General features: G+C 43.1%; 1 protein-coding gene across 1 annotated transcript; it reads right to left on the bottom strand.

The window, feature by feature from the left end:
* Nucleotides 1-363: 363 nt before the first annotated feature.
* ABRA (actin binding Rho activating protein) lies at nt 364-9,930 on the bottom strand. Its single transcript, XM_006093327.3, has 2 exons — nt 8,689-9,930; nt 364-963 (listed from the first exon to the last, which is right to left on the bottom strand). The coding sequence occupies exons 1-2, from the start codon at nt 9,354-9,356 to the stop codon at nt 486-488; spliced, it is 1,146 nt and encodes a 381-aa protein (XP_006093389.1). The 5' UTR covers nt 9,357-9,930; the 3' UTR covers nt 364-485.
* Between the last annotated feature and the right edge of the window lie 4,857 nt (nt 9,931-14,787).

The following is a 14,787-nucleotide window of genomic DNA, read 5'->3' as shown; positions in this document are numbered from 1 at the left end:
ATTTGAACAATTTCATTACTTTATTTGAAATCTTAATTTTTTATTTGTGTGCCTATTTTGTAAGTGATACTATGATTAAAATAATAGTACAAAGTCAAGTTTCTTAGAAAAGTTTAAGATTTGTTTTGCCAAACTTAATGGAATTCTTTTTTTCCTGAAAAATGACATAATAATATGTACTGCTGATATGTACCTAAACTCAGCACTCTTCTTAGAGGTAGTAATTATTTCATTAAAGATCTATAATATCTGCAATGAATAGCCAAATATTATTGCCTAAAAGGATAAGTAGAATTTCAAAGGTTTGTGTGTGCTTTATCAAAAATCTTCAAACTTCCTCAGAAATAGAGTACCCAGAAGTCATTCATGTAAAAATTGTTTAATATATCCTACTTATTACAGAACAGTTTGCATTTTAATTTGACTAAATTAGCATTTAGCATTAAGACAATAGTGGATCAAGTTTGGCTTTTGCTGTGGAAGGTTCACTCGAGTAGAGTAATCACAACATGGTCATCTCGGCCTTGCCATAGCATCTCTCCTTCGAAGTCCACCAGTCCGTGTTTTCTGGCACGCATGAGTATGCCCACCACTTTATCTGAAATACGAACATATCTGTCAAAAAGATCTCCGAAAGTGACCTGGATCTTGCCATCACGTCTGTGGCGAGCCATTGTGCGGATAATGAAGCACATGTCCATAATTTCCCGATGGATGTGTTCCTCGGCTCGCTTGGCCCTCTCGGCTGTTTTGGTTCCCTCCTTGGGACGGCCGTAGCCTTCGTCTCCCTTGTGGAGGCGGCTGGACATGGCCAGCTGATAATCAAATTCTTCACTGAAAGGGTTGAGCTTCTGGGATTGTATGTGTTCATCAGCCCACTGTTGCCATTTTCCTTTCAGGTCCTGCAATTGACTGCATTTCCGTTGGGCCTTGCGGTTGAGTTTCTCTGTAAATCTATTTGCCCTAAAGGAGAAAAAGTGTGAAGGATCAACACACTGATATTTTACCACACAAGTGTTGCTCTCTCGTGTGCTTCCTGCACATATGCATCATAACGTAAGTCTCTTTTTTTTTCCATTATGAAAAAAACATATAAACATAATACAAAGAAATTAGAAATGAAAGGAGAAAAATACCATTGTTTTTAGTTTGGTGTATGGCCTTCTAGATTATTTTATCTAAATAATAGTAAGGTTTTAAGCACCATAAAATAATAATAAACTATTTTAAGAAAAAAGCTTCCTTACACAAATGTAATGCAAATACATGTATCTTAAATTGCATATTAAGAACATTTTAAAACTGGAATCATGAATGTATCTATATATATAAAAGCCTAATATGCAAAGTGTCTCCTCTGGAGTTCAACCAACTGGGAGTTCGATCACTCGCTGTGACGTGTGCTGACCACCAAGGGGTGGCATGGAATGAAGGAAGGCCCCAGCTGGCAGCCAGGGAAGGGAGGCCCCAGCTGGCAGCTGGGGAAGGGAGGCCCTGGCCGGCAGGGGACCCTACCTGAGCACAAATTTCATGCACTTGGCCTCTAGTTAAGTATATAAATCTACATTATATAGAACTTCAAAAACCAGCTATTTCCCCCAAAATAAGGCTTATACCAGCACACATACATTGTAATATTCACTTACATGTAGATTTTCATCTATGGATTTTTAATGAGATCAAATCTATACTAGTATCAGTGGTGTGCCACAATTTTAAAATATCAAGTTGTATAGATAGAAGACACTGGCTAGCAATAGTAACATGGAATGAACACAATGTGCTGGTATTCTAAGGCTAAAGTTATTTCCACTGTGCCATGATGCCGTTCAGCGTGGAAGGAGTTATGTCACATGTGTATGTATGTCCTTGCAATTTGGAATGCATTTTTTTATTATAAAAAAAAATAACTGCGTTGGCAAGTGTCCTGGGTGCAGGCCTAATTTTAAAATAGGCAGTTTGTCTTTAAAAGACCTCCCTGTCCTTTCTGTATCTCTAATCTCCTAGACTTTTTCCCTAGATCTCCTTTGCCTTCATGAGAAAACATGATCTGTTAGACTATCTGAAAGCCAGAGCTTTGTATTCCTCATCCTCACAAGTGACCCACCCTTCCTCCTCCTGAAAGTCAAATGGCCTCATGTCTGGAAGCATTGGGATTGGAGAGGTAGAGCAGTACTGAATTTGCTCAGAAGCATGGCTGGCCTGAACTAAGTAGCCCTCCTACCCAAACTCCCACAATTCACTTTTCAAAACCCAGGAACAGATTCAGATGTGGGTATTCCTCACTATACAGACTCACCTCCTGAACTCTGGTTATTCAAATGCAGGAGGCTAATAGATGCATAGGATGGCATACATATGTGTATTAGCATTGTTTTCAAGAAAGGAATGACATCCACTAGAGGGCGAACTTTCATTAATTCCCATGCTTTATGTTTCCAAAAGTCCTACCTACCCTATTACAATAAAATTCAAACTAGGAATACACTGCTACATATCACACTGCTATTCTTTGTAGCACATGAACAAAAGTACATGACAACGTTAACTGGGAAAAAGCAGCATTCAAAAACTATGGACAATTATTACAACTTTAAAATATCATATATGTATGGAAAAGTGCTAGGAATTGCATCACATTGAAGTGAAATGGATTTCTCTGCCCTGCTGGTCCTCACCATCTCCTCCTTCTCCACAGACTGTCCCTGTCCAGCTGTCCAGACTGTTGGCTGCTTGATCTCATTATCAAAGGAGAGCAAACACCTGTGCCCTTGGGACCATGGCAATCTATGACAGGCATAGCCTTTAATAGCAAGCCCAGGGCCATCCCTGCAGAACCCAAAGGTCATACATAGTTGATTTGAGGCTGGGAAATTCTCAGAAGAAAGTGAAAAGAAAAACATTATCCACTAACTCATACTTTTTGTCTCCTGAGCACCAGCTATAGTTCTGTCCTATAGTAAAATACACAACACATCCTCCCTTTAAGGAGCTTCTGGGCACTAGACATTTTTTTTTCATTCTTTATTAAAGTATTTATGATACCTACCGTGTGCCAGACACTGTTTTAGTTACGTATTGGGTATTCAATAATGAGAAGAAAAACAGCAAATAATCACTAAAAAGATATTCATGAAAATCAGAGTACAAAGTTGAGTATGTGGTATGATTTCAACTGTGTAAAATGTGCATGCACCAGGCTGAAGGAATCAATGGTATATGCACAATTGGAAATAATTATGTTGGTATCCAGATGATAATTGATTTTTTTTCATCTTTAAAAAAATTCATCTAGGTATTATATTGATTTTATAATTTAGAGAAAGCAAAAATTAAGAAAAATCTCAGATTAGCATCCAGAGGTAATTTGTTTCACCATATTTTAGCTGGGTCTCTGATTCTTTGAAGTAGTTTTTTTTTCTTCTAATTTTAATTAGGAACTTAGATTCTCTGAGTTTTGAAATTCTATGTCATTTGGAAAAAAGATTGGGGTTGGTGAGGTTATAAATCTATGAAGAAGAAAAACATTTATCTATTTATCTTCTAAAAGAAGCACCTTTCAAATATTAATGTGTATTTGTCATATTGTCAAATTGTAATTCTCAATACTAGGAGGGAAGGAAAACATATGAATTGGTTCTATAAGCAAGACTTTAAAAATAGAGCTATATACTTTAATGCGTATTAAATTTTTCTCTATCTCACAAAGGTTCTGTATCCTTTTTGTCTTTCCAGTTTTTAAAAAGTCTTAAAATAGCAGTTTTACTTTTTTATTTTTATTTTTTTAAATATATTTTATTGATTTTTTACAGAGAGGAAGGGAGAGAGACAGAGAGCTAGAAACATCGATGAGAGAGAAACATCGATCAGCTGCCTCCTGCACATCTCCCACTGGGGATGCGCCCACAACCCAGGTACATGCCCCTGACCGGAACCGAACCCGGGACCCCTCAATCCGCAAGCCGACGCTCTATCCACTGAGCCAAACCAGTTTCAGCAAAATAGCAGTTTTAAATCAGGATTAGAAAGACTTATATCTTAAGTATCTTCTTGGTCAGTGAATATAAGAATCAATATACAGCTTATCTTGTTTCTGTTTTAATTTACAAGTAAAAATGTGCATAATAGTTTAGATTGAGATTTAGGAAGACATTCTAGTATAAATTTATAAGAAGGAAAGCAATATTCAACATTGCAGATAGTAATATTTAATCCAAATTAATATTTTTAGTTTCTTCATTATCAATAAACAAATTTCCTTATATTTGATCAATAAAAATTACCCCTGTCCTGGTATGTGCAAGGTAACTAATTCTACTAGGCATTATAAGCATTCTATGTTGGAAAGTCTAAGTTTATTCGTTGAAATAAATTCTGAAATGTATTCCTTATTTGTCAACTTTAAAAAGACATCAGTTTGAGTGTTGCTTTCTTATGTGAATGTGGCTCATTAGTTACATGATGAGAATATGAGAACCAACGTTATCATTTTGGTGCAATAATTATGTGAGTAAATTATTAAGTATGAACAAAACTCACAGCAAATGAAAGTCCTAAAGGTATATTTCAAACCTAACCAAGTTCATTGACATGGAAAACACTCTCTCTGATCTCATCTGGATCACCAGCCTCAGAGTCAGGGGCCTATAGGTGAACTTTCCTGGTCTAAGTCTTGAATCTCTATCAAGAAGGTGGAGATCTGCTCTGGTTGTCCCACCCATAGACTCTCCTGTGAAGGGAGGATTTCTCTTCACTGCCCAGGAACATTTCTCTGTCAGTAAAGCAAAGAACTGCTCTCTTTTCCAGCTTCTCAGGGATGTCCTGGGGATAATCTGCTTCTCTGTGTTTCACTTTCTTGCTCTTTTCCACAGGAAGTATAGCCAATTTGACATCATGGGAGCATGACATCCACAGGGTCACATTTATCAGAAGCAGGGTGACTGCATTCAAAAGGTAGGATCACTATCTTTGATCAGTAATTTGCCCTAGCTGGTTTGGCTCAGTGGATAGAGGGTTGGCCAGTGGACCGAAAGGGTCCTAGGTTCAATTCCGGTCAAGGGCACATGCTTGGGTTGTGGGCTGGATCCCCAGTAGGGGGCGTGCAGGAGGCAGTCTATCAATGATTTTCTCGTCATTGATGTTTCTATCTATCTCTCCTTCTCTCTTCCTCTCTGAAATCAATAAAAATATTTTTAAAATAATAATAATTTTGCTCTCCTGTTATCAACCAGGTTTGAGAGCCAGGCCTGCGATTCTCCGTGCAGGTTGGTAACTGACCTTGGGTCCATGGAAAGGGGGGCTAACCTCTAGGATGGAGAGCAAGTAGTAGAAAGCCACACTGTTGCCTTTGTTTTTATCAAAGTCCTTCAATATACATAGTTGAACCAAACCCCTACAGTTGGGGAGTTATTGGGATTCCATTAATTAAGCTGACACTTTGATCTCTATTTTATTCCTTGTGTCTGCTCTCTACTGAATCAGTCTGGCAGGTGGTTAAGAACACAAGCTCTGGCATCGGCCTTCCCAGATCATCACTTACTAACTGATTGAGACACGTTCCTTACTATCTGTATGTTAGTTCCCGTATCTATAAGATGACACCATCATGCTCAACTACTAGTATTTTTACTAAATAAAACTTGGAGGAGAGGATGGATGAGTGATTGGCTTTTTAATATTTCACTATTTTTGTTTGGGAGAAGAATCCAATGTCCTTTGTCTAAAGGAGCGAGAATGAACAAATCATGGCTATACAATAAAAGGCTAAATATTTTTTAAATGAAGGATACACTTTAAACCATCTTCAGAGTAAAACCCCAGTTAGCAAAACCACTGTTTGTAAGGGATATCTCTCCTTTTAACCAAAACTGACTTGTTTGTTTCTATTAACTACCAACAAAACTCTCTTTCTACTTAAATATTCATGATACATAATTTTCTCCCTATTGTTGGATATGGGGAAAGAATGTTTAATTAAAAGTAAGTGAAAACTTTTCTATAGGCTTACTTAATGCCACATTCGTTTCTCAAGCAGGATTTGAGAGTCCCACAGGCTCCCACTGAAGCCTTCTGAGCACAGTTAGGATAACCGCCGACATTAAGAGCTGCTGTGGCTGCACACATTTTGGTGCCCTGTGTACTTGTAAGACAGAGGGAAAGGAACCAAAGAAGGAAGGAGAGATTTCATTCCCACTCCCCGCTGGCCAAACCTGAGAGCCAAGCTCCTAGCACCTTGAAGGGCTGGGATCACCAGGGCTGGCCCCCTGCATTGGAATGAGTATAACTTATTCAGTAACTCCTCTGGGTCCATTGCTTTACATAATTATTATAAAAATAACTAATTCTCATCTCTATTTTTAGATGAGGACAAAGAGATTTAGGATTTGCCGACCTAACTGTGATTCAAATCTGTCTCTCATTCAAAGCTTAAGCTCCTCTCCATCACGCTAAGAAGGTGACTATGCACATACCTGATTAAAGGAACCCTGAGACAGGCCCTGAATGCAAGTCCCCACTGCCAGGTGAGAGAGCTTAGAGCCAGAAGCCTGGGTTCAAATCCAGTGGGCTGTGCAATCTTATACACATTCCCTAATATTCCTTTGTCTCATGTTCTCATCTATTGAGTATGGGTAATGATTATACTTACCCCATGAGAGTGCTGTGAGGATTGAATGGATAAACATATGAAGAGTGCTCAGACAAATACCAGAGGAGAGTACATGAATTGGAGATTGGTCCCAGCTGTCAGCTCCCTGCCTCTGGCCAATTCAAATGTGCTGACAGGAAGCTCTTCACTGTGCCAAGCTCAGTCTTTATTCTGTTGGGCTCTATTCTCTTTCTAACACACAATCACACGCACACAGCCTGTATTTCTGGTAGAATAATTCTGATTATGAATTCCCATTTAAATATAAGTAGAGCACAAATCCAAATCTCTGGTCACATCTTCAAGGCACTGCATGAGAGTGGGTACCATATCTAAGAACTGCATTGGGAGACAGGCATGTCTCAGCTTTGTCACTAACCTGCTAGGTAAACTTCCCCTCCAAGCTTCAGTGCTCTCCTGCCTAAAATGGGGTAGTTCTTCATAGGATTATAAGCGTTAAAAGGGAAAAGCATGTAAAATACCCATAGAGCACACTAAATGCACAAGGGATTGTTAAAATGATCTGTTTGACATTTCATTTTTCTTGAAAGTTTGCAATATAGTAGTTCAAATTCCTTCAAAATACCTGTAAAGTGACACACTGTAAGACAGCTCTTTGTCAAATTAGGTAACCAATTATGTTCTTTAGTTTATGGTTGTTTCATAAAACTTGAAAAGCACACCTACACATCTCACTGTTCCCAGAGGGAGTTAGTTTAAAGGCATTCATTACATCAGTGACTTTTCCCATATTGTGATATCCTGTGTTGTGGAGTGAGATATCCTGACTTGCTAGTATGTGGAGGTGGAGTTAATGTCTTAAAATAAAGCATGTGTTTCTTGTCTGAATAAGTGTGGTAGTTTCAGTCTGTGTGTACACACGTGTGTGTATGTACATGTTTAGCATCTAAATATTTTAGGGTTGTGGTATTTGAATTACCTAGCTTTAATAGCATTTCTCTTTGTTTACAGATGCCTTTCTTTCTGAAAGTTTGAATAAGTGCTAAATAATGGAATCTACATGAATATAGCAGCTTTCATATACTGAGCATATATGGCAGGCACTGTGCTGAGTACTTGGCAGCCTTACTCTCATTTACTTCTCTCAAAACAATAGAATTTATCCCGAGAGATTACTGTTGCCATCATTTTACAAAGGAGGAAATAATCTAAGAGGGAAGGTGGGATAGGTGAGTGGGAAGAGATTAATAACCGAAGAACTTGTATGCATATATGCATAACGCATGGACACAGACAATAAATAGTGTGGTGAAGGCTGGGGTGGAGGGGGTGAAGGGTGCAGGCCAGAAGGGGTCAATGGGGAAAAGGGGGGACATATGTAATACTTTCAACAATAAAAATTGTTTTAAAAAGGAAGAAATAGGCTTAAAAAAATAATCAGGGTGTGTGTGTGTATGTGTGTGTAGAACATTTAAGATCTACTCTTAGCAACTTTCAAGCATGTAATAGAGTGTCATTGACTACAGTCAGGCTAGAGCTGGCATTTGGACTTGGGTCTGTCTGACTTGAGAGCTTGCTCTCGATAGATAGCAGCCCCCTACCTGTTTACAGGTCACAGAGACGTGGAGCTGTGCGCCATGGGCACTATTGGGAGAGATGTGACCCCTGATAAAATTCAGATGGCTTTGGGACAAAGGAAAGGTCTCGCCAATCAATCTACCAGCAAGCACTTTCCTCTACAGAGAAGCCAATTTGCTACTCATTATACAATTGATTTTAAAAATTTTACCCAAAGCACCCACCAAGCCTCTCTGGTGGTTTCACTTTTGTGGAGGCTAACACTTGAGTGTTGAGTTCGAAGGGAAAGGAGAGACAGCCTAGTGGAGGCGCTCTACCCAAAGGTCCTTGTCTGAGCTGGGCGCTGCCCATCTAGCTCTGGGGCATGCCTTCCCCCAGGCCCTCCCTGCCTGCCAGTCTTTGAGACTCACTCTAACTTCCGTGCTACTGCCCTGCTCGCTGGGCTCCCAGAGCTGGCTGGGGCTCAACGGCGGTCCAAGGAGCCCAGGGATGAATGCACTTACTGGGAGGGCAAGGGCCTTTTGATTCGGGCGGCGGCCACCTGCTCTCCGTCCTGCTCGGGCCTGTCCTCCGTCTCCCCTCCGTAGCCGCTGTCCTCCGTGTCTATGCTGTCGCTCCTCCACTTGGGCTCGTCCTGCTCCATCTCCTTCCAGCCTTTGGTCAGCTCGGATACCAGGTTGCAGCACTTTCTCCTCCGTGTGGGGGAGCCGTGGCTGTGGAGGATCCTGTCGATGTCATCCTCCGGCTGCCCAGGGCCAGCTGTGCCGCCGTCCTTCTCGTACCGGTGGCTGAGGTGGCTCACATCTCCTCCTCTCTCATAAGCTTTGCTGACAACTGTTTTGGTCACCTCTTTCCTTTTGATAGGGGAGACCTCCGAGGCCTCCCCTGAGCTCGGTCCTTCCCCAGGCCCCTCTGGGTTTAGGGAGGCAGACTTGGGGGCGCTCTGGGCTTTCTGGTGGGGAGTGGGATGTATCTCTGGTTTAGGATCTTGAGGTGGGTCCTGGGTCCCTCCGGGCAGCCAGCCTGTGGGCTCCTGGGCCTGCCTGGTGCTGTTCTCATTTGCCCACTGCTGCCAACCTCGGGCCAAGTTGATCACCAGGGTGGCCCTGTGTATCTTCCGCAGGGCACTCTTGGCTGGCCCCTCCTCCCTTCCTTTCTCTCCCGTAGTCATGCTACCCTTCTCTTCCGTGCTGATAGCCTGGGCACCCGAAAAGTGAGTGGGGACCAGTGGAGTGCCTCGGATTTAAATAGAAGCAGGGCGTGGGGTGGGAAGAGAGTTTGGTGATGATAAAAGAATGTGAAGCATTTCTTGCCAAGATGTGGTGCCTTCCCCCTGATGGGGTGCTTTTTTTAGACCCTGACGGCTCCGGTTTCATCACGGCAGAGGGATATCTCTGCCGGTAAAGGACAGGGATCTGCTCGCTCCCTTTCTTCTCCAGGTGCCAGAGTGGAAATTGCTAGATCGATCATGCGCTCAGCCTTATGTTTTTCTTCACCTTAAAATATAGTCCTACCATTTATAGAAGCATAAATATGTGCACAAGTTGTACTAGGAACATTATAGGTGTGTTCTAATTTAAACCTCATCAGCCCTCAAAATAGCTTGGTCCCATTTTATAGCTGAGTGCAATGAAATCTAACTTCCTAAAGCAAATAAGATCTGAGATTTGAACCCAGGTCTGTCTGCTTCGAAGCCTGTGCCTCTTTTCGTCCTAGTGAGCAAAGACCCTAAGTTGCCTTTTCCTTTTGTCTTCAGCTCTATTCCATACAGACCTGAGAAGACACCTCATCCAACCTTTATTTTCCAGATGAGAAAATTGAGGCCCAGATAAAGGGGATGACAGTAGTCATGTTTTCCAGCCCCAGGTCTCAATTATTGTATAAACAATATTAAATTAAGTTAATATTAAATTAAGACCATGGTCAACACTTTGGTCCAATCAGTTTTTAAATCTTCACATTAATCCTACACACACATTGAATTTCATAGATTATTTATAACAGTCTTTTCAAATTGTTATATAAAGATAAAATAAGTGAATACTATAAGAAGCATTACCTTTTGTTTTTAATAACACAACCTCCTTTGCAGAAAGAAGAAAAGATTGAAATATAGTTTTTTTTAAAAGGATGGGATAGATAGGTCATTTGGACCGAAAAAGAACCATTTATGATGTGTACTAAACCAGATAAAATGCTCAGAGCTCAGCACTGAAAGTTCTCACAGTGAGACAAATGAATTTTTTCATACAGCAGTTCTATAGGCCTGAATACTGTATCCTTTTCTCCAATCTTGACACAAGGTTCACCTCTCTGATAGAAAAGGCTGTCAAATAGTGTGCAAATAGGTATGAACGTTAATTACTTCTGATAGTAAGGCCACGTTATTTTTAAAATGTCAATTTTTCGTCATGGAGGTCATTTGCCTCCTAGGATTATAACAATTTGGGAGAGGTTTTATTACTCTATCTAGAAATCTGTCCCAAGTGATTTCAGAATTCAACATGATCTGATAACGCTGAGTTCCAACAATGCACAGTCCAAATCCCTCCTGATTAATTAAGAGGAAACTGGATCACAGGAAAGAAAACTGTTACAAACGAAGATTTAATTTGAAGTCTGAAGTTTCTGGCATTCTTTCTTGGAATGGAGATACCGTGCAGACTGCTTGGTTCCTGTTAAGAGTCCCTTCATCACGCTTGTACCGCCTTGGGAAGGAATGGGGTTCCTCAGAGATGCCCAGGATCTTAGTCTAGGACAGCCGTGGGCAAACTACGGCCCGCGGGCTGGATCCGGCCCGTTTGAAATGAATAAAACTAAAAAAAAAAAGAGACCGTACCCTTTTATGTAATGATGTTTACTTTGAATTTATATTAGTTCACACAAACACTCCATCCATGCTTTTGTTCCGGCCCTCCAGTCCAGTTTAAGAACCCATTGTGGCCCTCGAGTCAAAAAGTTTGCCCACCCCTGGTCTAGGATCAGGCTAACTGACAGTTTTCTAGGGGATGTTTCTGCTTTGCTGACCACACCTGCTCCACATTCAATCCTGATAGAGAACAAATGGAGACAGTAAAGTGTTACTTAGTCTTTCATGGCATTGCAATCAGCTGCCTAGGGTGGGGCCTGGGGCTGTCAGCAGATAGTCTTAGCAAAAAAAAAAAAAAAAGAGGCAGCTCCTAAAAGAATGGGATTATTCCTTCTGAGACTTTACTTCCTGGCAAATGTGGACCTTCCTTCACACTTCTCCAGAAGAGAATGAGCATCCCTTCCCTAACGCAACATCTGTGTGTCTCCTATGGTGGTGTGTCCTCTGACTACTATAGAAATGCTGTATCCTCTTTTCTGAACCTAGATCTAGATTCCTAGGAGTGCAGTGTCCCACTTGAAAAGAAGATGTAAAAGAGAAAATAAAGTCTCAAAGATATAGTGAAATAAGTAGTTTACTGTGTGAATTTGCTACAAAACCCTGAGATTAAAGACTGTAGGCGGAGCTTCGGACCTGATTAATAAAGTCATTGCCACCTATGAAATTTCTTGTGTTTATTGAAAAAACATTATTATTTGGGCATATGGGCAATACTAGGGAGGAGAGGGTATGTATGCACTTCTCTGCATGATACACTTGGAAGTCAGGTGGAGCCAACTCTCATGACCGGCTGTATAACTGCACAGACTTTAGTAACCGACATTTGCTCAAAGCTCATGTGAAACAACCAAGTGTTGATCCTTTCTATGTAAACGAAAGAAGTGCTTCCCTTGTTTAGTTTCAGAAAAGTGGGAATGAAAGGGCTTGGAGAGGTTCTGATTTCAGTGGAACGTACTCCATGCTTGTGGAAGGAATGCAGTGGGCCAGGCATGAAGGTGGACAATATGGGAGGGGGCATAAAGCTGAACAAAACAGAAACTAATTGCAGGGTTTTCCCAATCTAGCCTCGAGAAGACATGCATACACCGCCTTTAATCGTTTGGGGAGCGCTACATTAGAAATAAAAATAAAGCTTTGGCCGGTCTTCTGAGTGGTTAGAGCGCTGGCCTGCACCACCGGGTCCCATGTTGGATTCCCAGTCAAGGGCACGTACCTAGGTTGTGGGGTCCTCCCCATCCGTCCCCACCCCCACCTGGGTCTGAAAAGCAATGGAAAAAATGCCCTTGGGTGAAGATTAACCCAAAAATAAAGCTTTATGGGATCATTGAGCAGCAAAGGGTGACTGATTCTATCGGAAGGATGAGGAGAACTTGGAGGCTGTAGTCGGGGGTCGCGAGCGCACTAACGGCCTCCGAACGTGTGAGTGTCCGTGCGCGGGGTGGGCCCGCCGGCTCAGGACCGCCCCGCCCACCTGCCCCGCCCCGCCCTCCTCCAGGCCAGGTCACTGGCCAAAAAGTGGCCACCTCTTTCCCTCCTTCTCCCTCTTTTTTTCCGCCCCCGACCGCCCCGGAGAGAGGCTGCCGCCATGTCCGCCCGCCTGCACTGGGAGGCGGTGGCACTGCTCAGCTTCCCGTCGGGAAGGAGCAGCAGCCGGACAGCCCCGAGCCATCACCCGAAAGACCCGCAGCTCCTCTCGCTCCAAACGGCCGATTCCCCGCAAAAGACTGCGGTGGAGCCCGCGGCCAAGGCCAGGGGTGGCGGTCGTCTCAAAGCAGAGACCCCCCCCAGCGAAGCCCACCACCGGCCACAGCGCCAACGGCCCCCGCGCAGCATCCCACACGGGATCTGGAGCCAAGAGCAAGTCCGCCGATCTGCACGCGGCCGCCCTCCGTGGGGCCAGCGGCCCCCGCGAAGCCGTTAGCCCTGATGGCGAAGCTGAAGTGGCGCTGCCACAAACTCCGAGCACCCCTCCCCCCGAAAGCAATAAAGGTATCAACTAACTTTCCTAAAACACACACACACACACACACAACTGGCCAATTCAAGACAGTCGGGGGGTGGGGGGTGGGAGGGGGGAGAGTGGCTAGCTTTTCCAGGTGTCGAAAGGACACTACAATCTGAAGAAACAGCAGGAACAACGTTACAAAGGCCGGAGGACCCAGGTGCACAAAGTTCAAAGGCCGGAGGACCCAGGTGCACTTGGCTAATGGCCCCGAGGAGAGACCACAAACTGCGCCAGGTGAGTTGGGTTGGGGCACAACACAGGGTGGTGAGGCCAGGTTTCAAGAGAAGTCAGAGGTCTGGACTTTTACAGCAACTTTACCAATTGCTTAAATGGTGACCGTTACATGCAGGCACACATGCATGCATACCCTTTCTCACTCACAAACACAGCAGCACTGGGTGAACCCGCACAGGGTAGCATGTCTTTGGACCCTGCCACACAGGGTAGCATGTCTTTGGAACCAGCAGGCAGTGTTTAGGGGGCAAGAACGAGGTGCCAGGAAGCAGCAGGACAGGCCTTTGAAGAAGTCGGAGTGATACCCTGAAGAACATCTAACTAAGGAATCCGAGTTTTATCACGTGGGACTTGTCACATCACTGGAGGATTCTAAGCCTCCATGTGATATCAAATTTGTGTTAACAAATGATCAAATCTAGATCCAGCAAAATGGGGTTTGGATTTGAAAAAGGTAAGACTAGGGTAGAGAGACTGTTTACAGGGGTTACTAAAATAATACCGAATTACGCCCGGCTGGTGTGGTTCAGTGGTTGAGCATCGGCCATGATGTCACTGGTTCCATTCCTGGTCAGGGCACATGCCCGGGTTGTGAGCCTGATCCCCAGTAGGGGGCATGCAGGAGGCAGCAGATGGATGGATGTATATCATTGATGTTTCTCTATCCCTCTCCCTTCCCCTCTCAAAATCAATGAAAACATTAATCATAATACCGAATTACTAAAATTTGGAAAGAACCAAATGAGGATTTGAAAGATGAAAGATTTGAGAGCCAATGAAAGTAACATTAAAAGGGCATAGGGAACAACGAGTGGCTGTGGGTGATGGGTGTCAGGGATGAGCCGGAGGTTTCAGTTTAAGTGACAGGTGTGAGGAGGTGACCTAAGCCAGGACAGGACAGGAGGAGAGGATCTGGGTAAGAAGGAAACATTTCCATCTTGAGTTGAGGGAGCTCTGGGCCATGCATGTGGAGATGTCGAGTCATGAGAATAACCAGGAACATGGACCCTGTGGTCGGGGCAGAACAGCCAGGCTCTGCTGGTTAGCAGGGTGACCTAGGCCTAGGGCATGTAATTGATTTTGTCTAAGGTTCACTTTCCTTACCCATCAGGTTGCCATTATCAGAGCATTTACCTCACAGGATCAGGGCAGGGATTAATTGAGTTGACACTTAACACCATGCCTGGCACATGCAAGCTCTCAATAAGAGATTGTTATTAATATTTTGATTTTGAGTCACGGAGTTAGAGAATTAAAGCTTCTTAAATAGTTCTGTTTGACCAAGGACAGGATTGATGCCAGCACCGTGGCAGGGTGAGTCTTCAGGTGGAAGGGCCAAGTGAAGTCACTTGTAGGGAGTGGAGGCTTCAAGGAGAAACTTATTTATAGAGTTTTATTTTAAGATACTTTATAGCGAGGCTCTTTAGGCCGTGTCTCAAAGGTTTCCTCATCCTGGTGAGGGTCAAGTGAGGTCTCAGTTACTTGGTAGGGATA

This window comes from Myotis lucifugus, unplaced genomic scaffold, assembly GCF_000147115.1.
Source record: "Myotis lucifugus unplaced genomic scaffold, Myoluc2.0 scaffold_114, whole genome shotgun sequence".
Taxonomy (NCBI): Eukaryota; Metazoa; Chordata; class Mammalia; order Chiroptera; family Vespertilionidae; genus Myotis; species Myotis lucifugus.
This window is presented reverse-complemented; position numbering and strand designations above follow the sequence as displayed.

What these genes read in the sequence shown, in the direction of transcription:
- ABRA (XM_006093327.3), bottom strand. Translation starts at nt 9,356, where the DNA reads ATGACTACGGGAGAGAAAGGAAGGGAGGAGGGGCCAGCCAAGAGTGCC. An exon ending in AAAAGGCCCTTGCCCTCCCA is followed by an intron (nt 964 to 8,688) that starts GTAAGTGCATTC and finishes TTTCTCCTTTAG; the next exon opens with GGCAAATAGATTTACAGAGA.